General features: G+C 40.1%; 1 protein-coding gene across 2 annotated transcripts in view; it reads left to right on the top strand.

The window, feature by feature from the left end:
* Positions 1-23,097, top strand: part of lmtk3 (lemur tyrosine kinase 3) — a 36,555-nt gene extending 13,458 nt beyond the window's left edge. For both annotated transcript variants that reach the window (XM_023271082.3, XM_023271083.3), the window contains exons 6-16: positions 1,970-2,057; positions 5,588-5,736; positions 5,814-5,898; positions 5,985-6,106; positions 8,172-8,321; positions 8,408-14,120; positions 14,206-14,357; positions 15,751-15,887; positions 17,763-18,097; positions 18,178-18,262; positions 21,158-23,097. In XM_023271082.3, the coding sequence (XP_023126850.2) occupies positions 1,970-2,057; positions 5,588-5,736; positions 5,814-5,898; positions 5,985-6,106; positions 8,172-8,321; positions 8,408-14,120; positions 14,206-14,357; positions 15,751-15,887; positions 17,763-18,097; positions 18,178-18,262; positions 21,158-21,294 (7,153 nt within the window). In that variant the 3' untranslated portion in view covers positions 21,295-23,097. The remainder of the gene's footprint in view (positions 1-1,969; positions 2,058-5,587; positions 5,737-5,813; positions 5,899-5,984; positions 6,107-8,171; positions 8,322-8,407; positions 14,121-14,205; positions 14,358-15,750; positions 15,888-17,762; positions 18,098-18,177; positions 18,263-21,157) is intronic.
* Positions 23,098-24,684: the final 1,587 nt, after the last annotated feature.

The raw sequence follows: 24,684 nt of genomic DNA, 5'->3' as shown, positions 1-24,684 counted from the left end.
CACACACACACACACACACACACACACACACACTACACACACACTACACACACACACACACTACACACACACTACACACACACACACACACACTACACACACACACACACTACACAAACACACACACACACACACACACACACACACACACACACACACACACACACACACACACACACACACACACACTACACACACACACACACACACTACACACACACTACACAAACACACACACACACACACACACACACTACACACACACGCACACACACGCACACACACACACACACACACACTACACACACACTACACACACACACACACACACACACACACACACGCACACACACACTACACACACACACACACACACACACACACACACACACACACACACACACACTACACACACACACACACACACACACACACACACACACACACACTACACACACACACACACACACACACACTACACACACACACACACACACACACACACACACTCAGAGGATTCATCCAAGGACACAACTGATTTCATTCCCACTGCAGAACCTACAACAGCATCACAGCTATCAAAGCAGCACTACCTACCTGCTGCAAAATTAGATTAAAACTGTTTATATGTACTCAAAAATGGGCCAAAATGATTTTAAAATGGACTGAAATTAGACAAAAAATAGTTCAGAATTACTCGCAAACTGTCCAAAATGTCTTAAAATGTGTTTAATGGTAATTCTATCTACCTACTGCATTTGAAAATGTCTAGAATCATGTAACGCTTTTGAAAAAATGACTCAGTTTGTCCAACATGACTACAAAAGATGATCCAAAATAAGTGAAAATAGTCCAAAGTTGAATTAAAACTTGTCCACATGTACTAAGTAATTGTCCAAAATGACTCAGTTGATTTAGATTAGGTTTAAATTGTTCAGAATGACTCAAAAATGGGCCAATATGAATCAATTTGTTTTAAATTAGATATAAACAGTCTAAAATGACAGAAATGGCTAGAAATCAATTGAAATTGTCCAAAATGAGAGAAAAATATCCATCTTTCCTCAAAAATGTTCCATAATGACTTAATGTGTCCAAAATTAGATCTAGTTTCCCAAAACTACTCCAGATTTGTTCATAACCCATTAAAATAATCTGAAGCTAGATTGAAATTGTTGACATTTACTCAAAAATCTGCCAAAATGACTTGAAAATTGACTGAAATTGAACACAATAGTTTAAAATTACTCAAAAACGGTCCAAAATGATATAAACAGTCTAAAATGACTCAAAAATGGTCAGAAATCAATTGGAATTGTCCATAATGAGACAAAAATATCCAACTTCACTCAAAAAACTGTCCAAAATTACTTAAAAATGTTGCATAATGATCTAAAGTTAGATCTAGTTTCCCAAAACAACTCCACGTTTGTCCATAGCCATTGAAATAGTCTGAAACTAGATTGAAATTGTCTCATCCATCATCCATCCATCCATCCATCCATCCATCCATCCATCCATCCATCCATCCATCCATCCATCATCTATCCACCATCCATCCATCATCATCCATCCATCCATCCATCCATCATCCATCCATCCATCCATCCATCCATCCATCCATCCATCCATCCATCCATCCATCCATCATCATCCATCCATCATCCATCCATCCATCCATCCATCATTCCATCCATCCATCCATCCATCCATCCACCATCCATCCATCCATCCATCATTCATCCATCCATCATCCATCCATCCATGCATCATTCCATCCATCCATCCATCCGTCCATTCATCAATCCATCCATCCATCCATCCATCCATCATCCATCCATCCATCATTCCATCCATCCATCCATCCGTCCATTCATCAATCCATCCATCCATCCATCCATCATCAATCCATTATTCCATCCATCCATCCATCCATCCATCCATCTAATCTGTGGTTTCGTCCCATCAGGAGCCTCAAACATCCCAACATCCTCCAGTGTTTGGGTCAGTGCAGTGAGAGCATCCCCTTCCTGCTGGTGATGGAGTTCTGTCAGCTGGTGAGTGATGATCTGAACTTTTACTAACTTGAGTGGAGATTTAAGGTTCTGCTTCTAGAGGAAGAACTTCCTTCTTCTCTCAGCAGCAGGTGGTAGTTTGTGTTTTCTTCCTGATGGTGGCAGCAACACAACTGGACCATGAACTTTATTCTGACAAACTGATGATTTTGGATCTGAAGCTACTTAGAAATGGCTCCAAGACTTTCCTCCTGTAGAGTTTGAGACTAATGAGTGGATCTGATGGTTCTATTTAAACTGGATCAGAAGAGTCAGCAGCTGTAGTCGACTGGGATCACTCATGAGAAGTTAAGACGCCATGAAACTAAGAAAACTAGATTAACACAACTTTCTACATCACCAAAACGTATAGTTCAAGTTGCTGTTTTGCAGATTTTGTCAGATTTCTAGGAGACCTTTAATAAATCTATGAAAGAACCAAAATACATGATTGTTTCTGTGACAAAGATTCATGTGTTTCAATGATTCCATCATCGAAAATTTATTTATAGGAGGTGAGGGCTTTACCTCCAGGAACACCAAACCTACTGTCAAGCATGGTGGTGGCAGTATTATGCTCTGAGGGCAATGACTAGAATCACTTTTGAAAAACGACTCAGTTTGTCCAGTATGACTAAAACGATAAACCAAAATCTGTGAAAATAGTCCAAAGTTGAATTGAATATTGTCCACATGTACTAAATAATTGTCCGAAATGACTCAGTTGATCTAAAATTAGGTATAAATTGTTCGAAATGACCCACAAATTGTCAGATTCATTCATCAACTATCTAAATTGACACCAGATTTATCCAGTCTAAATCAATTTGTCTTATATTAGATATAAATGATATAAAATGATTTTTTAAAAATGGTCAAAAATCAATTAAAATGGTCCAGAACTGCTCAAAATTACTCAGAAATTTACTCAGTAATTGTCTATAACAACTCAGTTGATCTAAAATTGGGTATAAATTGTTTGAAATGACTCAGAAATTGTCCAAAATAAATCAGTTTGTTTTAAATTACATCCAGCAGATTTTGTCACGTTTCCAAAAGACCTTTAATAAATCTATGAAAGAACCAAAATACATGATTGTTGTAGTGACAAAGACTTGTGTGTTTTAATGATTCCATCATAGAAAATTCAGAGTTCTAGGAGGTGAGGGTTTTAATTCAGAGAACACCAAACCTACTGTCAAGCATGGTGGTGGCAGTATCATGCTCCAAGCACACATCAAAAGTGGTAAATAAATGACTAAACCAGACTAGAATTCAGGTCAAGAGGAGGGTCGACGATAAACCAGAAGCTAAAAGCATCCAGTTGAGATGAAAATGGAAAAACATTAACATTTGTGTTTGTATTATTTTTGACCCAGCAGATTTCGTTGTTTCCAGAAGACCTTTAATAAATCTATGAAGGAACCAAAATAGATTCATGTGTTTTAATGATTCCAACATAGAAAATTCAGAGTTTTAGGAGTCACTGAAATTTAAAATGAACCACCACTGTTAATATAAGTATAAAGGGAGAGATTTGGGAAATGATCTGTAGTAACTGATTCTGCTTAAGTCTTTAAAGTCATTTAAATGTTTTTCCTTCAAGTTTCTCTTTGTTATCTTTTGTTTTTTCTATTGAAGACTGCAAATATATCTATATTTTTTTGCCGGCATGGTGTTTTGTCCTCTACTTGCTACTTTAAATCTCTCCTGGCACCAGTTTAGTTGCATCCAAAATGCTTCACGCCTCCTTCTACTGTCATCTGATCAGAGCAGCTCTGCATACAAACCATTTGCTGCAGAAATCCTGAGTTATTACAGTTACAGACGTGTCCAGCGTCTACAATCTGGGCCGGATTAATCACTGACTGATTAATAAAACCATATGAGGCCGAACAACCGTGAGAGCGGATCAGTCACAGCAGCAGCAGCTCTAACCTTGTCTGATAGAGTCCCCCATCATCCTCTCCTCGCTGATATTTTTCACGGCCCTGGTTTTATTCCTCTGCCCTTCCCGGAGCACAAATATGACGAACACAAAGGCAACCATCTCATTACTGATTCCCATGCTGCTGCTGAGGCTGTGTGATGGAAAACACCAAAAAAAAAAAAAATTTACCGCAGAAATCACAAATAGCTCCACTGCTCGTACAGTGTTTCTGCAGGTTTTTATCTCTGGAACAATCAATTCAGTCTTACAGCCAAACTGACACTAACTCATCCTCCTCTCGGGTTCACATGGAATACAATCCACTGTTTGCATTGATGTTGTGCTGCACAAACAGGCTCACGGAATACATGGAACAGCAGTATCTAATTAAAGCTGCAAGCAGCGTTGAACGGGCCTTCGGGGGTGTCGAGGTGTGAGGCTTGTCAAAGTGTTAAGACTACGCTGACCAATGTCAAGGATTACATCACAGAGTTTCTAGCATTGGAACGTGCAAATGTAATGGCTGTAACTTCCTGTTTCCAATGGTTGACATGATAACTACGACTCAGTGTTGGAATGTCGAAGTCTTCAGACCTGAACTCTTGTCCAACAAACACTACCTTTCAAGAGTTTAGGGTCACTTAAAAATATCCTTATTTTTGAAAGAAAATATTTTTTTAAATGGAGATAACATTAAATGAATGATAAATCCAGTGTAGACATTGTTAATGTGGTAAATGACTATTCTACCTGGAAACAGCTGATTTTTAATGGAATATCTCCATAGAGGTACAGAGGAACATTTCCAGCAACCATCACTCCTGTGTTCTAATGCTACATTGTGTTAGCTAATGGTGTTGAAAGGCTCATTGATGATTAGAAAACCCTTGTGCAGTTATGTTAGCACATGGATAAAAGTGGGAGCTTTCATGGAAAACATGGAATTGTCTGAATGAACCCAAACTTTGAACGGTGGTGTAATGCATGTAACTTCCTGGATCCAATGGTTGATGTGATGACTATGACTCGAAGTCTTCAGATCCACACTCTCTTTATCAAAATAGTTGCTGTAGTTTATTATGTAACTGCAGTTTGTGGTGTTGTAGTAGGTATTTTATTTAGCTGGCCCCCATCAGTTACTGAATATTTCCACCAAAAATTTAACATTATACATTTTTTTGCTTGATTTTATTGTTGTGTTTTTTAAAATATCTAGATTCTGTGCAGGCTATCTTCATTTCTTACTTGATTATCGATAAAAATATCAATGAAATGCACACGAAATTAACATTTATTTGGGTTTTTCAAGTTTGTTATAAATATTTCTTATGAAAATTCACCCCCGCTCCTTAGAAATGACTCAAACTGATGAACTGATTATCAGAATAATGTCAGGTTAATTTAATAGTTGATGGTTAATTGATTAATCGTTGATGCTCTAATTGATTGATGTAATTTCTCATGGTTTTTAATTGAATATGAGGTAACCCAAACATGATGTTTTACTTTAATTTTGAGATTCTTGGATTACTGACTACATCCTTTACCCGGTAATCAGATTACATGTTTAATGTAACCCTCCTGACTCTGTGCTGGACTTCAGGGCGACCTGAAGCGATACCTTCGAGCTCAGCGTAAATCGGACGGGATGACTCCGGACCTGCCAACTCGGGACCTCCTGACGCTGCAGAGGATGGCGTTTGAGATCACGTCGGGTTTACTGCATCTCCACGAGAACAACTACATCCACAGGTCAGCTGGGATTCTTGGACTCTAATCTTTCATCCTGATAAAAGTTGTGATTTTAAAGGTGTTTGGTGTGTCTGCAGTGATCTGGCTTTAAGGAACTGCCTGCTGACCTCCGACCTCACTGTGAGAATAGGAGACTACGGCCTCTCACACAACCATTACAAGGTAAAAATCAGCACTAAACCAGGTGTTTCTTCTTGTATTTTTAATTTCCTGATCCATATTTAACCTTGTTATGTGTGTTTGTGAAGGAGGATTATTACCTGACTCCAGACAAGCTTTGGATTCCTCTGCGATGGATTGCTCCTGAGCTGCTGGAGGAATATCGAGGATCTCTGATCGTCACCGACCAAACCAAGACCAGCAACGTGTGGTACGTTTACAACTAATATACACTGCCTGTCCAAAAAATAACCTGGATTAGGGTTAGACATATCCTGTGGTCATGGAAAGGATGTTAATCTGTCTCAGAAGGGTCAAATTATTGGCCTGCATCAAGCAAAGAAAACAACTAAGGAGATGAAACAACTGAAATCAGGTTAAGAACCATCCAACGCATCATTAGAACCTGAAGGATAGTAGAGAACCATCATCTTCAGGAACAAACTCTTAGATGATCGTAGGAAACCACCAGTAGAACTCACAGCTGTTTAATAGTGAAAGTAAGAACATTTCCACATGAAGGGAACTCAAAGGATTGGGACTAAACAGCTGTAGCTCTAAGAAAACCACTGATCAGTGAGCATAATCAGAAAAAATAAAGATTGGACTCTGGATCAATGGAAGAAGCTCATGTGGTCTGATGAGTCCAGATCTACCCGGTTCCAGAGGGATGGGAGCAGTAGTTTAGGTCAGGTTTTGGTTCTGACTTTGTGCTGGTTTTTGACTTTTTTAGGACTGGTTTCAGACTGGATTCTGACTGGCTCTAAATGTTTTTTTGGACTGGTTTAGGTTTGATTTTTATCCTGGTTTTAGACCTTTTAAAGACTGCTTTAGGACTGGTTTTACAAGGTCTTGGACTTTTTTAGGAGTAGTTTAGGTTTGATTTTGATCCTGGTTTTAGACCTTTTAAGGACTGCTTTAGGACTGGTTTTACAAGGTCTTGGACTTTTTTAGGAGTAGTTTAGGTTTGATTTTGATCCTGGTTTTAGACCTTTTAAGGACTGCTTTAGGACTGGTTTTACAAGGTCTTGGACTTTTTTAGGAGTAGTTTAGGTTTGATTTTGGTCCTGGTTTAAAACTTTGTGAGGACTGGTTTCAGACTGTCTTAGGCAGGACTTGGACTTTTTTTTAACCTCAAGAACACCAAACCTTCCACCAAGCATGGTGGTGGCAGTATCATGCTCTGTGGAACCAGAGCTTTCCACAAAGTAAATGGAATAATGAGGAAGGAGGATTACCTCCACATTCTTCAGGAAAACCTGAAACCATCAGCAGAAGGTTGATCTTGGACACAGTTGGATGTTTCAACGAGACCATGAGCCCAAACACACATCAGACGTGGTAAAGAAATGGTTTCATCAGGCTGAAATGAAGGTTCTAGACTGGTCTCCTTAAAATCCTGACTCAAACCCATCAAGAGCTTGAAGAAACAAATCAGAAAGACAACAAATTTAGTGGAACTGCACCAGAATTGGTGCATCAATTCTGGTACAGTTCCACTAAATTTGTCGTCTTTCTGTCTCAGACTTGATAGTATCATAATACTGCCACCACCATGCCTGACGATAGGTTTAGTGTCCAGAGGAGTCAAAGATAAACCAGCAGATGAGGGTGTCAGGGTAAGAAGAGAGGCAGATGAAGTGATGCACTCATCATGGCTAGTGCCTACCAGCCTGTGGGGGTTAGAGTTATGGTCTGGGGTTGGTCAGGTTCAGCACCATTATGTTCCCAAAGAATGAGGTCAGCTGACTACCTGAAGATACTGAAGGACCAGGTCTTTCCATCAGTGGAAATTTTCTTCATGTTCCAAGATGACGATGCCAGGATTCATGGGGTCACATTGAGAATGAGTGGATCAGTGAGCTTGAGATGGATTGACCTCCACAGTCCAGACCTCAGCCCCACTGAGAACCTTTGGGATGTTCTGGAGAAGATTTGCGCAGCGGTCAGATAGAAATATCAATGAAAAGCACACAAGATTGACATTTATTGGTCTTTTCAAGTTTATCTTACAAATATTTAAAGTAAAAATGCATCCACACAATGATAAATGCTGCTTTTACGAGTTATGTGACTGTAGTATGTGCTGTTGTCTTGTTACTGAGCTGAAAAATGTTAATTATCAAAAGTTTTCTGCAACATTTCCAACAAAAACTGAACATTATAAACTTTTTTCTTGATTTTGTTGGAAGTCAGAGCTCCATCTGTACGAGGTGTTGCTATGAAAGTGTTGCATAACAGATCATCTGTCACCGTTTTCACTGTTCTTCTTTCAGGTCTTTGGGGGTGGTGATTTGGGAGCTGTTTGAGTTCGGCTGTCAGCCTCACCGACACCTGAGTAATGAAGAGGTTCTGACCTTCGTCATCAGGGAGAGACAGATCACACTGGCTCAACCCAGACTCAAGCTGTCCCATGCAGACTACTGGTCAGTGCCACTACGCTAACTTTACTGTACAGACATGACTGCTATGCTAATTCTCAAGCTGATTAGTTTTTCTGTCTTGTCTGCAGGTATGAGATCATGCAGTCCTGCTGGTTGCCTCCGTCACAGCGACCCTCTGTAGCCGAGATATTCCTGCTGCTCTCCTCCCTGCTGGCGGCCGAGCGAAGCCTGGCAAGGGGGAGCGTCGGGGAGGAAGATGAAGAGGATGAGGAGTACGAGGAGGGCAGAGGAAGGAGAGGGGAGAGTGAGGAGTCATTTGAAAGACGCTGGGATTTACTGCGTCCTCCTGCCTTTCAGACTGCAGCGGCCGAGCGGCAGCGGGAGTACGGCCGGGATGACCGGGACAACTCCTACCCCCTGCTGGACCCGGTCGGGAACTGCATCACCCCGTCCTCATCCGAACTCGATGACATCCTGACTGTCACTGAAACCAGCAAAGGCTTGAACTTTGAGTATTTCTGGGAGAAGGCTCACGCCAGACGAGGCTACAAGCCGCTACCTCCCCCTCAGCCGATACCGACTGTGAACAACAACCACAGGCAGTCTTTGGACACGCCCACTGTGGTGCCCGTGATAAGCGCTCGCAGCCCCTCCCTGGCCAGTGAATACTACATCAGACTGGAAGAACACACCCCCCAGGACAAGTCACCGACCCTCAAATCAAAGTCTTCTTTCCGATCGGATTCTATTTGTCCCGGAGACATGGAGCTGGTGGAGATACGCAGTGGGATGCTGGGAAAAGAGCGAGTCCCTTATTGTTCGTCTGATAAGTGTGGAAAGGGCCTGCAGACGGTCCGATCAAGTGAGGTTCAGCTCCAGGTGCCCAACACCGGTGTGGCCGAGTTCAGGGACACCTCGACCAGAGTGACCGACTTCTCTGTGGTCGATTTGGGCGACGATGATGAAGTGGAGATCAAAAAGAGCAGCGAGGTGGATAAGAAACCTCAAGCTCCGGTCCTGCCTCCCAAACCTCGCTCCATGTCCATGTCCTCGGCCAATCACCTCCACTCACGGCCTCTCCCCGCCCCACCACTCGGGTACAGAGGCCTGCCTCACTACACTATCGGTGGGAAAATCGAGACGGACCCCCTCCACTCCTGTCCACCGTCCACCTTCGATCACCTGGGGCTCCATCGATCCCGTCAGGCTCTGCCTCCTTCACCATCCCTCTCACCCTCCTTACCTCCATCAAGTCATCCGATTTACCCCCAACCTCCTCAGATGTGCCCTCCACCCCTCCCTCCACACTCCAGACAACAAAGAACCTGTCCCAGCTACAACACAGCCGATATCTACTCCAGGTACAGCAAGCCACACATGCAAAGATCCAGCAGAGACCAGCTGTCCTGCGATCTGTCCAACCGAGATGGTGACACTCGGCAGCATTCGCAGGCAAAAGACTTTGACTCTCCTATTCGAAGGGAAAACCCTCTGCGCCCTATTTATCGAAACCTCCCCCACCCTCAGCCCACAAACTCCCAGACTGACCAGCAGTCTTCGTCCAGTCCCACCTACTCAGACGAGGACGACTCACCCTTCATGTCGCCTGAGAGAGCCAACGGAGGGACCACCATCGCTCACTCCAGCCTCTCTGAAGATGCCGACCCGGCCGCATCCGAGTTCTTCTCCAGGGGAATAAAACGGACTCAGTCACGCCTCGACACCATCCTGCCGGCCATTTGGAAGGAAGATGCTGAGCTTCAGGCAGAACGCATTGCCGCTGCCAGGAAATCTCCCATGCACCTGTTTCTGACGGAGATATCGAGCGAGCCGAGCGATGGCAAGTCGGAGGCTTCATGGGAGGCAAAGAAGGAGGAGAAAAGAGACGGAGACAGATGGGGGAACTTTGTTTTGCCGAACAAAGGAGGGATGAGGCGATCCCAGTCGCTGATCACGGAGCTGGGCTCAGCAGGAGAATCATGGGCACCAGAAAAACACAACAACCGGATCGCCACTGAAGACAATGAAATGGTGACTAAAGAATCATTCCAGAGGGATCTTTTCCTCACAGAGATCGACACCGGTGGGATGGACTCGGATCTGGAAGAAGGATCGGAAAATGATCCAGTGAAATACCTCTATCCGGCAGGATCCAGACTTCGGCCCTATGTCTGCGCTCCAGGCCTTCCTTCATACACCGAGGCAGAGGAAGCCTACTCTAAAGGTATTCGAAGATCCCGTTCTCTGCTGTCTGAGATCACTGTTGAGAAGTCTGAAACACTTTCAGAGCCACAGAGAACTGAAATGACAAGAGAGGAGTTCCTGAAGGAGATTCAGTCAGCAGAGACGTTTCTTACTGAGATTATATCAAGACAAAATGCAAACAAGAAGGAGACAGACTCATCTTACTCCCCGACTCCGCTGTCCCCTGAGTATGAATCCATATGCATTGACCCAAACTCTGCTCAGACCATCAGATTCCAGTCGGAAAGCTCCATACGAGCATCCAACAAGGGCAAAGATGACACACAGACCGAGGCTATCTATGCCCAAGTCACCAAGCGTGCCAAGAAGAGCGAGATAAAAGTCTCCATGAGGCCCGAGATCCCGATTCTCCACATAGGATCAAACATACAGCCTCTAAAACCGGACAATACCGACCACTGCCAGCCAGGTGAATTTGTGTTTGCCGAAATCATGCCCAAGAACGGTTTATTGCACAACCAAACACTGTCCTGTCAGAAGGAGGAGGAGGAGAGTTCAGATGGACCAGCGTTACCTGCCAGAGGAGAGGATCCAACCGAACGCTCTCCAACCAAAGACTCCAACACTGTGACGAACAAACCGCCTGCTGCAAATGAAGCTGCTGTTGTGGGGAATGGTGAGATAATGAAGGGTGACCTGCAGGCCTCGGAGAGAGGAGGTCAGACAACAACAGCTGATCCGGAGAACTCTCATGACACAAAAAGAGAAAATTCACTGCAGCACAACGACCAGAAAAACGCCCAGAATGCACCAAGCACTCCGGACTGGGACCCTTCCTCGGATGCCTCCCTGGTAACACCGACTGATTCGGTCCTGTCGCCAATGACCTCCAGTTCCACCGACTGCCTCACGCCGAGCGACACATGGATGTCAGGCGGTGGCGAAAGAGGAGGAAGCAGTGGGTGGCGGGCGCTTGGAAACGAAACGCCGCATCGAGACTCGGCGTATTTCTCCGATAGCGACTTCGAGGGCGACGGGATGAACAAGAGGAGCAGCGACGGACTCATCGCCTCGAGGCCGGGCAGCAGCCGAGGAGGAGATCGGGGAATACTGATGGGGATAGAGGAGAAAACCGAAGAAGAGGGAGAGACAGGAGAAAAGAGTCCTTTAAGGAATAATATGCACATTCCAGACAACAAAACAAAAAGTGTCGAAGAAAGAACTGTTGAGATCCATGAAGAGAAAAGTATCGTTTATCAAAATGCTCATGAAAATCATTTAGGTAACAGTAAAGGATTGGAATCTACACAAAGAGATGATTCTGGGATTTTCCACGACGTGATCCATGATGATCCGCAGGCTAAAGACTGTGTTGACTTAATTGATAAGTTGTTCTCTAAATTAGATGAGGAACCGCTGAAAGGGTTCGTGATTGACAGCCACTACATAGATGGCATCATTTCACAGATAACAGACTCTACGGAGAGCGACTTCAGCCTGCGTTCTAAGACAAATAGCTTGATCAACTCTGTATCTGGCAGCAAGGATCTAACAAATATTACAGAAGCAGACAACCATCTTGCCGCACTGAATTCCTTGAAATCTGGAGATGAAACTGTGGAATTAGAGTCCAGATTGTCCAAACTGTGTGAAACTGACGAGGCTACGAATCAAGATGAAATCCTGTCAAATAAAGTGACCAGTCCCTGGGCTGAGCCGGTTGTTGAGAAGCCACAGAGATGCAACGAAAAGCTTGATTTCGACCACAACGAACTCGGACTGAGAAACCTTCACTGCTCAGACGGCAGGGGGGACATCAGTATTACGATGGAGACAGAGAAGCAGCTGGTCGCCGCCGAGCTGAGCAACGCTATGAAGGAAAAGTCCCCTCTGAGAGGAGCGTTAAGCAGAACTGCTGTGGATAAAGGGTCCTGCGAGGGGCTATGGAGTGATCTGGACGAAGAAAGATCCGGAGCGGTTCAGGGAGAGTTGGACTGCCACCGTTTTTCACAGTCAAGCGACTTGCGGTTGTGGCCTGACGAAAACAACCAGTGGGCCTCTCCAGAGAGGAGGTGCCGAGGAGCCGAACTGGGATCGGAGTTCTTCTCTGGGTTTGGTAACCACGCCTGGGAGGTCGGGGAGAGGCTGGTCGTGGGTCAGGAATACTGGGAGACCGAAGAAAACAATGAACTTGCAGGAAGCGAGCCTCATCCTGCCCTCCTGGAGGGCTGCAAAGAAACCTGGAACAGCGAAGGTCAAGGGCTTGGTGGCAAAGTTCAAGCGAAGGAAATGTGGGACTCTAAAGATCCAGAAAACCACCAGAGTGTAGCAGACATACAACAAGAGGAAAATATAGAGAACCTGAGGGAAATTGATGGATTTAAGGAAGAACCAAATAGAGAACAGTCGGATATTGAAGTGGAGAACGTTGAGATACCAGCAGAGGAGACCGTGAAGATCTCATCAGTCAGGCATGGAGAAGGTCGCCTCGAGTCCACAGAGACGGCGGAGAATCAGAACTTTAACAGATGGCCACAGAATGAACTCAGCAGCATCCAGAGGGAGGAGAATACATCAGCTGAGAACTTCTTCAGTCACACTGTAGAGAACTCATCAAACATATCGATCTGCATCACTGAAGCTCCTCACGTGAACTTCTCAGACCTGGAAAACGTCGAGTCAGGCTTAGATTCAGAGGCTAAGATGAGACCGTGGCAGTACATAGAGGAAGGAATCAGCATTATGAAGGTAGAGGAAGATTTCAGAAATGTTCCTCCTCCGTCTGATCCCTGTGATGCTCAGGATGAGATAGATCAGTCTCAAGCCGACAACTTCAGCTCTGTAGATTTTCCAAGTCCTCCTCCGAGCATAGACCTTGATGTGCAAGATGATAAACTGGAGAGTTTAGACGACTCTTTCCCCAGCCCACCTCCATCGGTTATAGACACGGAGGACTTTATTAGCCACATTAATCTTGAGGATTTTATTGCCGATGCTGAGACGGAGTTGTATATTTCCTCAGCTTACCCAGCCGATGTCCCAGAGCCACCTCTGCAAGAACCTGCTGCGACTCAAAGTAAAGGCATCTCGGCCAACCTGAAGCTCCCCTCGGTGCACATAACGCTTACCGATGAGACCAACCTCACCTCCACCTTAGAAGGTCAGGACGATCACGATAACGTGTCCCAGATAACATCACCAGCAGCACCTTCTGCACCTCAAGTTCCCCTGAACAACCTCCCAGAGCTGCTGATTTCCGAGTGGAAAGATTTGGACGAGGAGCCTCTGGAGGACTTTGAAAAGTTGGAACAATTGTGCTGCATATCTGGGGACGAGGAGGAGGACCTTTTCCTGGGGAACCTGGAGCTTCTGGAGTCTTTGAAGAAAACACCTGATCAGAAAGGTAGCAGCTCTGGTGATGATGATTCAGAGATATCTCCTGGTCCTGAGGGCAGCAAGGTGGACCTGAAGGAGGACTCTGAAAACTCTGATCACTCGGGGGAATCTGTTCAACCGATGATCCTGAACTCAGAAGAAAACCTTCAGGAGGACAGGAATGAGGGACGGACGACATCTGACACCAAGGACCAGGGATCTCTGTCCAAGATGACCACCAAGAATGGTCTCATGATGCAGGTGAGCTTGTTTTTTGGTGGGTTTCTGCTTTTTCCACGGCCTGGTGGAGTTTATTCATCTTGATGGTTTTGTTTTGGTGCTTCAGGTGTGCGAGGAGCGACTGCAGTTCTCCCTCAGCGAAAATGTGAAAACGAATGTTCTTTGGGGATCGACTGTGAAAGACACTGTGACGCTCCGACCGTGGGGGGAACAAGTCGCAGAAAACAGCAGCGAGATGGAAGAAAAACACGACGAGAGGTACGAAGGCTGGAATAAAATCTCATCTGAAGTAGTATCTCAGTTTGTTTTAACCCTCTAAACCCCAATTTTTAAAAAAAAATCACCAAAATGATGCCATTCATCAGCCAGAAACTATAAAAACAGAAAGAATTCTTGAATGTTCAACTTTCTTGCTTGAACTTATCATTTGTAACACACAGTTCTGTCTGGAAAGTTGACCAAATGCAAGCTTAAAGTTGTGATGTTTCATCAAAATCACTTTATTCTATATGTTTGATTCAAAAATTGCCAAAAATAAACCATTTGCACAAAACAGGCTTTGTTAAAAAAATAACTGTAATCTTAGGTTTTTGCTGCAAATTGTGGAAAAAATCTTGGTCGATAGAATCCATCCTAAAAATGATCTAAAATGATTCAAGTTGTCTAAATCACCCAAAAACTGTCCAAAAAAAAATGGCCAAATTGAGATTAAAAAACATGATCAGAATTATTCAAAAGTTGTCCAAGTTGCTAAAAAATGAGAATACTAATTAATGTATTCAACAGCTGGTTTACAATTTCCCAAAATGTGTTTAAAAAGTATCAAAAATTTACTCCAAAATTGTTCAAAATGACCAAAAATTAAAATCTTTACAAAAATATCTTGAAGCTCAGACTGAAATGATTTCAGAATTACCAAAGTTACTCAAAAATGGTCCAAACTGAATCCAAAATTCGATAAAATTAACAAAAATTGTCCAAAATCAATTAAAAGTTTAAAAAATTATGCAAAAAAATCCAGATTTACTCAAAAACTGTCTAAAATTACTCCAAAATTGTCCATAATGACTTACTGTATCGAAGATGAGATAAAATATTTCCAAAATCTGTTAAAATAATCCAAAAGTAGATTAGAAAATTGACTACATTAATTTTTAAAAATTCTAAAATTAGGCATAAATTGTTTACAATTACTCAAAAATTGTCAAAATTGACTCAAAAAATGTCCACATGTCCAAAATTGTCCAAAATAACACAAATTGTCTCTAGAGACTCAATTTAAATTAAATTTGATGTAAATAATTTACAATGACTCAAAAAATGTCCCAAAATCATTTAAAATGTTCCAAAATGAAACAATAAATGTCCAAATTTATTATAAAATTGTCCATAATGACTTAATATGTGTAAAATTTTATAACATTTTCCAAAACAACTCTGTTAAAGTAGTAGAAATCAGATTTAAAAATGTCTCTGACTGCTACAGAATTGTCCAAAATGACTTTAAAAATTGACCAAAATGTCTCAAATAATCTAAAATTAGGTATAAATTCTTTAAAATTACTCAGCCTATGAGGAACAAGTGATAAAAGATGATGTTCTGTAATTGTGGTGAACCGTTTTTAATGTTCGTTTCTTTCTGTTTTTTCAGTGAGGAGGTGGAGGAGGACGAAGCTGCCAGCAATCAGCCGCTAACGGAATCTGAAGAAACTAAATCTAAGCCGCTCGCTGTGAACGAACAACCGGAGGTGACGATGCCTCAACCTGCCGCCAACCAGGCCATGAAAGGTACCTTCAAATGTTCTTCCACACATCTGGAATACAACCTGTATTCCAGATACAGTCCTGGTCACAACTATTGGCACCCTTTCAGTGTTTGCATAACCTGTACAATATCTTCAGAAATAAATGTACCAAAATTCATATGGTCAGAATTTTTAAATTGGATGTCCAAAGTAATTGAACAAAAAATACTATTTTTCAGTTTACATGTTGTAATTTCCAAGAGGAAATTGAAAAAAACACATGGACAGTAATAAAGGCACCCATCTTCAATATCTGGTTGTCCACCCTTTGGCAGCGATGACTTCCTCCAAACGTTTCTTGTAGCATCTAGAAGCTTCTTGCACATCTCAGCTGGTATTTTCTTCCACTCTTCCTTTGCAATTTGTTCAAGCTCTTGAACACGATTCCTTACCCCAGTGGCAGATTTCAGCTCATTGCCATAGATTTTCTGAGAGAGTGAGATCAGGACTCATTGCTGGCTCATTTCTTTCCTTCTCATCCATTCCTGCATGTTTTGGGATGTGTGCTTTGGGTCTTTATCTTGCTGGAGAACCCATGATCTTCGATGCAAACCGAGTGTTCTTACACTGGGTAGCACATCTGGCTCTAAAACTCCTTGATTATCCTTTGATTTCTTCTCCTAATGTGCTTCATTGCACCGTCAGAAAACAAATTGTTGGTGTGCGTTGCCATGGAACTCTATTTTTGTTTCATCTGTCCACAAAACATTTTTCCAGGTAGGATGGTGGTTTGTTCACATACTCTTTGGCAAAGATCAGTTGCTCCTTTTCATGCCTTTTCTTCATCAATGGAGTCTTCCTTGGCCTTCACCATGAAGTCCTGCTTGGTTTAGTGTGCGGCGTATGGTACGTGTTGAAACCATTACCCCAGATTGTTTTCCAGGTCAGCATTTTTTTAAGTAAGTTTGGACAATATTCAAGTGATTTGGCTGAATAATGTGTCATTTTGGACAAGGTTTGTTTAATTTTGAGCATTGTTTATTCATTCTGAACAATTTTTGAGAAATTTTGGACAATTTTTGAGTCATTTTCTAAATGTTTTTGTCTGTTTAAACAAGTTTCAAGTTATTCTGGACAAATTTTGAGTGTAGTTCAACAGGTTTTTGACATTTTAAGACAATTATAAAGAAAAACTTATTCAAGTTATTTGGACCACATTTTAAAACCCTTTTAGATTATTTTTTTTGTCATTTTGGACAATCTGAGTAATTTTAATTTTCTTTGGATGTTTTATGTGGGTTTTTTTTCCACAGTTTGCGCCAACCTTTGAAGAATTCTCTCATCAATTTTCCTCTTCCCCCCATGTTCAGGCAGGTTCTTGACAGTTCCATGCTTAGCAAACTTCTTAATAACACTACGCACTTTTGTCCTTGGAGATGGCCTTATACCCTTTCGAAGACTTGTGTTTTCTAATAACAAGACTTCTGATGTCCTCAGACAGCTCCCTTGTCTTCACCATGGTGACAAAGGAACAGGGAATAACGTGGCTTTTTAAAACATTGCAGTCATCATTCATTGGGTAATTTATGGCATGTGGGCACTGACAGTTTATCACCAGGTGATTCTAATTGCTGATTAATCGCATCTGAATCAAAATGGGTTTTTTTAAAGGGTGCTAATATCTATGTCACAGTGTAGTCTTTCAATTTCTCTATTTTTTCCTTCTATTGCTTTTTTAAATTATTATTATATCATTTTCTGTTCAGTATCAAACATGAGTTGTCTGTAGTCCTCACTTTTTCAAGAGACATTCTGCATTATGTGTTTAAATTTCATGGGTGCCAATGATGATGACCAGGACTGTATATAAAACCAAAATAAATGTCTAACTTTTCTATTTCCTCCCTGCGTCCTGTAGCGAAGCTGGCTCGTCTCTCTCTCGCTCTGCCTCCTCTGGCTCTCGCTCTTCCTCTCACTCCGACCGGGAAAGGAGGATTTGGTGACGGTCCGATCGGGAACCGGATCGGCCGGCGGAGAGGCCTGTCGTCGAGCAGCGACCCCGACGACGAGGACGAGGACGAGCCGGAGGACGAGAACTCCCGCCGGGTCATCGTCATCACGGAGACAGACGTGGACAAACGAGTCGGGCTGAGGAGTCTGCTGAAGTCCCCGAAGGAGGCGATGGACCAGGAGAGGGACCGGGGCAGGAATGTGTCTTTCTTTGATGATGTCACAATCTACCTTTTCGATCAGGTACTTCCTGTTCGCTCTGTCGCTGATTCACAAACGACCAGAACGAGATGAAAGTCTGATTCTCTGTTTGTCGGCTTCAGGAAACTCCGACCAACAAGTTGAGCTCCTCGACGCCCACCAGTCCGGCCTCGGTGTCCGTCAAGAGCACCAAGCTGGAATTACACGGTGAGATCATGAACACGAGATGCAAACAAGAAACAAGGATCTGCAGCGACTGAAACGCTTCTCAGAGATTCAGTCTACTTTAAACTGGAGAATGACATCATAAAATCTGACAACCAACTAATCCCCACTTATTGCAGTTTGAATTCTTCAAACTTACTTGAAACTTTTCCAAAATTACACGAAATTCCGAAAGTAACTCACTTGAAATTTGTCATGAATGACACAATTTGTCTAAAATTAGTATGTATGTTCCTGATGGCCTGACCTTCATGTGTTGAAGTAATGATGGACTTCCTTGTAGGTTCCCAGGTAGTTCCTAGATGGTTCCTGGTAGGTTCCTGGGTAGTTCCTAGATGGTTCCTGGTAGGTTCCTGGGTAGTTCCTCAATGGTTCCTGGGTAGTTCCTAGATAGTTCCTGGATGGTTCCTGGTAGGTTCCTGGGTAGTTCCTAGATGGTTCCTGGGTAGTTCCTAGATGGTTCCTGGTAGGTTCCTGGGTGGTTCCTGGTAGGTTCCTGGGTAGTTCCTAGATGGTTCCTGGTAGGTTCCTAGATGGTTCCTGATAGGTTCCTGGGTAGTTCCTAGATGGTTCCTGGTAGGTTCCAGGTGAACCTGTGATAGACTGTTACCTGTCCAGGTGAATCTTCACCCTCAGTCAGCTGGGATAGACTCCAGCCAACTGTGACCCTAATGAGTATTAAGGTGTACTATATAGATGATGGATGGACTGAAAAATGTCCCAGAATGTTGTGAAATGTGTTCAGTGTGACTCTAGATCAGTGTGAGTGTTTCTCCTGCTGCCGTTTGAATTCTGCATCAGTTTTAATCCTTCAGCTCAGAACGCTGCAGATCTACCAACACGTCTTGTTAACGTTCTTCAGTTTGTTCTGGTTTTCTCTCCGTGTGGTTTCAGTCACCTCAAAGATGACGTAATGAAATGTGACCAAACCGAAATAAAAACCTCCGGCCGGGTCAAGTTAATCTGCTGTAATTATCCGTCAACTCGCTGATGTTAATCCGCCATTTAACGAGACTTTCTGAACTCATCGTCTGGATTTTTATTCTCATGAAGGTTCAGAATCTGAAACACCAAAATTAGAAGCCTTCACGATCCTTCGCCGCCTTTTCAGCTGAATTTTAAAGCTGCGAGGAGATGCTGAGTTCCCTTTGAGTTATTTTTAACTGCCTTCAGTGTGCTCGTATTAATAGACGATGATTATTAGTTTATTTATGCTCTCCAATGTTTTACTGTAGGAATGAAGCTCCAGAGTACTGTCTGATAGAAATACTCTGATTATAGTTAAAGTACTGCATTTAAACTATGAGTCAATGAAAAGTGAGTTAAAAACCATCAAAAATGCCTTGAAATGTGCCCAGGATGACTCAATTTGTCTAAAATTAGACATTTAATCAACATGATTTTAAATCTGTCTGCAGTTACTCAAACTCTCAAAAATAACTGGAAATTAAATGGTCCAAAATCAAAACTTGTCTCAAATGATCCAATTTGTCCAAAATGAGTTTTAAAAAAATGTCCACAATAACTTAAAACTGGCATAAAATAACAAAATTTGTCCAAAAATGATTCAGGAGTGACCCAGGATTTTTTAAATGTTCCAAAATCACTTGAAACCTGAACAAAATGACTAAGAAGACATCCAAAATTACTCAGATCTGTCCAATAATAGTGAAAAAATGGTCTAAAATCACGTAAAACTTGTCTGAAATGTCTATGTTTGTCCAAAATGAATTAAAAAGTTATCCATAATTATTTATAACTCGTCTCAAATTACTAAATTAAATTAAAAATGTCCAAAATAACTTGAAACTTGTTCTAAATCACTCAAATTGTCCAAAATGTTCAGAAGTGATCCAAGATTTGGTAAAATGTTCCAAAATGTCTTGAAACCTGAACAAAATGACTAAGAAGACATCCCAGATTACTCAGAATCTGTCCAATATTACTAAAAAAAGATCTAAAATCAGTAAAAACTTGCCTGAAATGACTAAATTTGTCCAAAATGGATTAAAAAATGTTCCAGAGTGACTTGAAATTTGAACAAAATTACTAAGATGATGTCCAAAATTACTCAGAATCTGTCCAACAATACTGAAAAAATGGTCTAAAACCACTAAAAACTCATCAGAAATGACTAAATTTGTTGAAAATTAATTTTAAAATGGTCCAAAATCATTTAAAACTTGTCAGAAATGACTAAGTTTGTCCAAAAAAGACTCAGAAATGATCCAAGATTTGTTCAAATGTTCCAAAATGACTTGAAACCTGTCAGATGTGACTTGAAACTTGAACAAAATTACTAAGATGTCCAAAATTACTTGGGATCCTTCTAAAATGGATTTAAAAATGGTCCAAAATCACTTAAAACTGGCCTAAAATAACTAAATCTGTCCAAAATGACTCAAATGATCCAACATTAATTAAAATGTTCCAAAATCACTTGAAACTTGAATAAAATGACTAAGAAAATGTCCAAAATTACTCAGAATCTGTCCAATATTTGTGAAAAAAATTTTCTAAAATAACTTAAAAATTGCCATAAATTAGTAAATTTGTCGAAAATGAATTTAAAGATGGCCTAAAATAATTTAAAACTTGTCAGAAATGACTAAACTTGTCAGAAATGAATTTAAAAATGGATTTTAAAATGGTCCAAAATCACTTACTCATCAGAATCAGAACTCATCAGAAATGACAAAATGTGTCCAAAATGAAGCAAAAAATGGTCCAAAACCATTTGAAACTTGTCTGAAATGACTAAATTCATCCAAAATTAGTTTAAAAAATGGTCTAATATACTTGAAACTTGATGAAAATCTCTTAAAAACTCGTAAAGCGTCCAGAATCCGGTGACTCTGGATGTTTTTTGTCCTTCAGGGCCAAACGGTAGGAGCAAAGAGTCGAAGAGGAAAGACGACCTGTCAATCAAGCCGAGGTCACCTGTGGGCGGAGCCAGTCCGGTGACATCATCGCGCTTCACGGTGAGCCCCGCCAACGATCCCCACCTGGTGTGACGCCACCGCCACGTCGCCATGGCAACCCTCGGAGCCCCTCGACCCGACCAGCCGCTCGCCCAGAGGATATTTTTTTATTGAGAGTGAGACTCCAGACAGAGCTGCCGTTTCCAGAGTCTACGAGGGCACCTGAAGGTGGCGCCTGAAGGCGGCACCTGAAGGCGGCACCTGAAGGCAGCACCTGAAGGCAGCAGACAGCTATGCAGCAGGATCTGGACCCTCGTCCTCCTCCTGCTTCATCATCGTCCTCCTCAGCAGAAACCTGACAGACAGCATTTGTACAAAGATCATCACACGCGTGTAAACAAAAGCGTTTAGAGCCGTTTACTTTTAGATGTATTCTTAGACTGCACGAAAAACCAACCAGCTCTGGTCCTTTATTTATTTACCCCATTCATTCATTTATTTATCCACTTATTCATTTATTTATTCATTTATTGAAGCCAGTTCCGATGCAGTTATTTATTTATTTCTGTATCTATCTATTTATTTATTTGTTAAAGCCAGTTCCCATGCAGTATTTAATTTTTAATTTACCTAATTATTTATTAAATAAATAAATAGAAAAAATTTATTTATTAATTTTTCTATTTATTTATCAAATAAATAAATAAATATATACCAGCATTTAATTAATTTATTTTTCTATTTATTTATCTATTTATCAAAGCCAGTTCCCATGCAGTATTTAATTGATTAATTAATTTATTAATTAATTTATTAAATCCAATTCCCATGTAGTATTTAATTTTTTAATTTGTCTAATTATTTATTAAATAAATAAATAGTAGCATATAATTAATTAATGAATTAATTCATCTATTTATTAATTTATTAAAGACATTTCCCATACAGTTATTTATTTATTCATTCATTCATTTATCTATTCATTTAATCCAGTTCCCATGCAGCATTTAATTTACTAATTTATCCATTTATTGATTGATTGATTGATTAAATAAATAAATAAACAGCAACATGTAACTCATAATTCATATAATTCATTTATTTATTTACCTATTTATTCATTTATTAAAGGCAATTTCCATGCAGTTTTTATTTATTTATCTGGTTACTTATGGACTTAATCCAGTTCTCATGCAGTATTTAATTTATTAATTTTTCTATTTATTTATTTATTAAATAAATAAATAAATAAATAAATAGCAGCATGTCATTTATTAATTTATCTATTTATGTATTTATTTACCTATTTATTCATTTATTAAAGCCAGTTTCCATGCAGTATTTAATATAAATTTTTCTATTTATTTATTTAATCCAGTTCCCATGCGGCATTTAATTTATTAGTTCAATCTATTTATTTGCTGATTTCTTTGCTTCGGTGCGACTGTGAGCATATATCGGTAGAATTTTTGGGGCAGAACGCTTCTACAACCTCCTCTAAGATCTTCATAACAAATAAATCAAGAATATTTTTCCCGAACGTCTTAAATTACTAAAAAAAAAAAGGTGAAAAAAAGTATTTTGTATAATTTTCCTTGTTAATATCCGCCGGTGTCCCGTAAAGTTTCCTTCTTTTCCTCTAGAGTCTCGTCATTCTTTCCTCTCGTTTGATGACGGTTAGCGTAGCTTAGCATGAAACCTCCAGCCTCTCATCAGTAAATAAACTCCATTAGTTTGTGTCTCCGTTAATTTGCTCCATTTTCTACTAATAACAGTCCGTACTGCAGTCCATCTGTTCAGTCTGTTTAAATGTTGGTTTAACTCGTATTGTTTAAAGATGCTTTTCAGGGGGTGATGTATAAACAAGGGGAATAAAAACTACAAAATGTCAACCCACTTACTGGAAATCATCTTTATTTGTTTGTTTGGAATCACAAAGTACAGAAATATATGCTGCTAGGAATTTGATTTTATGTGTCAACTTCATTTTTTAAAATTGCAATCATTCAAATTTATTAATTAAATTGTCTGATTAAAATTAATTTTTAAAAATCTTTAAGTTGAGCAATGCCAATTCAATTCATGATTAAAATAATTTTTAGAAAAATAGTGTTATTCAAGTTGAACTATGCAGATGAATTTATGATTTATTATATTTTTAAATATATTTATCTAGGTTTAACCATAAAAGATTAAATTATGTTTCAAATCCTATTTCTGTTGCAATTATTTAAGTCAAACTTTGCAGATTTAAATTATGATTCAAATTATTAATAAAATGATTTCAAATAATGCAAATTAAATTGTCTGATTAAAATTCATTTTTAAAACTATAATTTTTTAGTTAAGCAATGCAAATTCAATTTATGATTCAAATTATTTTTAAAAATATTATTCCAGTTAAACTATGCAAAATTCATTTATGATTTTTTTTTTTCATTGAAGTTAAACACTGAAAATTTAAATTCTGTTTAAAATTACATTTGAATAAAATTATTTGAATTAAAGCAAATTCAGTTTCTGATTCAAATTATTTTTTTAAAATATGATTATTAAATTTAAACCATACAAATTAAACTATGATTCAAATTATTTTTTTTAATTATTTAAATTAAAGAATTACGTTTTTAAAAATGAATTTTATTCAGACAATTTCAAAAAGTTAAACAATTCATGATTTAAATTACATTTAAAAAATATTATTATTGAAGTTAAACTATAGAAAATTAATTTAGGATTAAATTCTATTTTTTTCATTGAGGTTAAATGCTGAAAATTTAGATAACATGTAAAATAAAATTTTTAATTTGAATAAAATTATTTGACTGACTAAATTTGTCCAAAAAAATTTTAAAGATGGTCTAAAATCACTTTAAAACTTGTCAGAAATGACTAAAATTGTCCAAAATTAATTTTTAAATGGTCCAAAATCAGTTATAACTTTCCTGAAATGACTACAATTGTCCAAATAGAATTAAAAAATTGTCTAAAATCACTCAACTTGTCAGAAATGACTAAACTTGTCCAAAATAAATTTTAAAATGGTCCAAAATCACTTAAAACTTGCCTGAAATGACTAAATTTGTTCCAAATAAATTTTAAAAATGTCCAAAATGACTTCAAATGTTCCAAAATGACTTGAAACCTGTCAAATGTGACTTGAAACTTGAACAAAATGACTAAGAAGATGTCCAATATTAGTGGAAAAAATGGTCTAAAAACACATAACATTTGTAGCTCCATAACAAGACAAAAACACAAACTACAGTTAAATCACAGCATTTTTTATTGTCCCCCCGTTGAATGGCCACCTTATCGAGGTGGAGGGGTTTGAGCGTCCCTGTGATCCTGGGAGCTCTGTTGTCTGGGGCAACAGCCCCTGGTAGGGTCTGCCAGGGCAAACTGGTCCTGAGGGAGGGACCAGGCTGAGTGATTCAGAAGACTCCTATGAAAACAGAGCTAGGTGAAGCCGCTACCTCGCCC

This window comes from Amphiprion ocellaris, chromosome 9 (genome assembly GCF_022539595.1).
Source record: "Amphiprion ocellaris isolate individual 3 ecotype Okinawa chromosome 9, ASM2253959v1, whole genome shotgun sequence".
Classification (NCBI taxonomy): Eukaryota; Metazoa; Chordata; class Actinopteri; family Pomacentridae; genus Amphiprion; species Amphiprion ocellaris.
The sequence above is the reverse complement of the archived record's forward strand: the minus strand, read 5'-3'. Positions and strand labels throughout refer to the sequence as shown.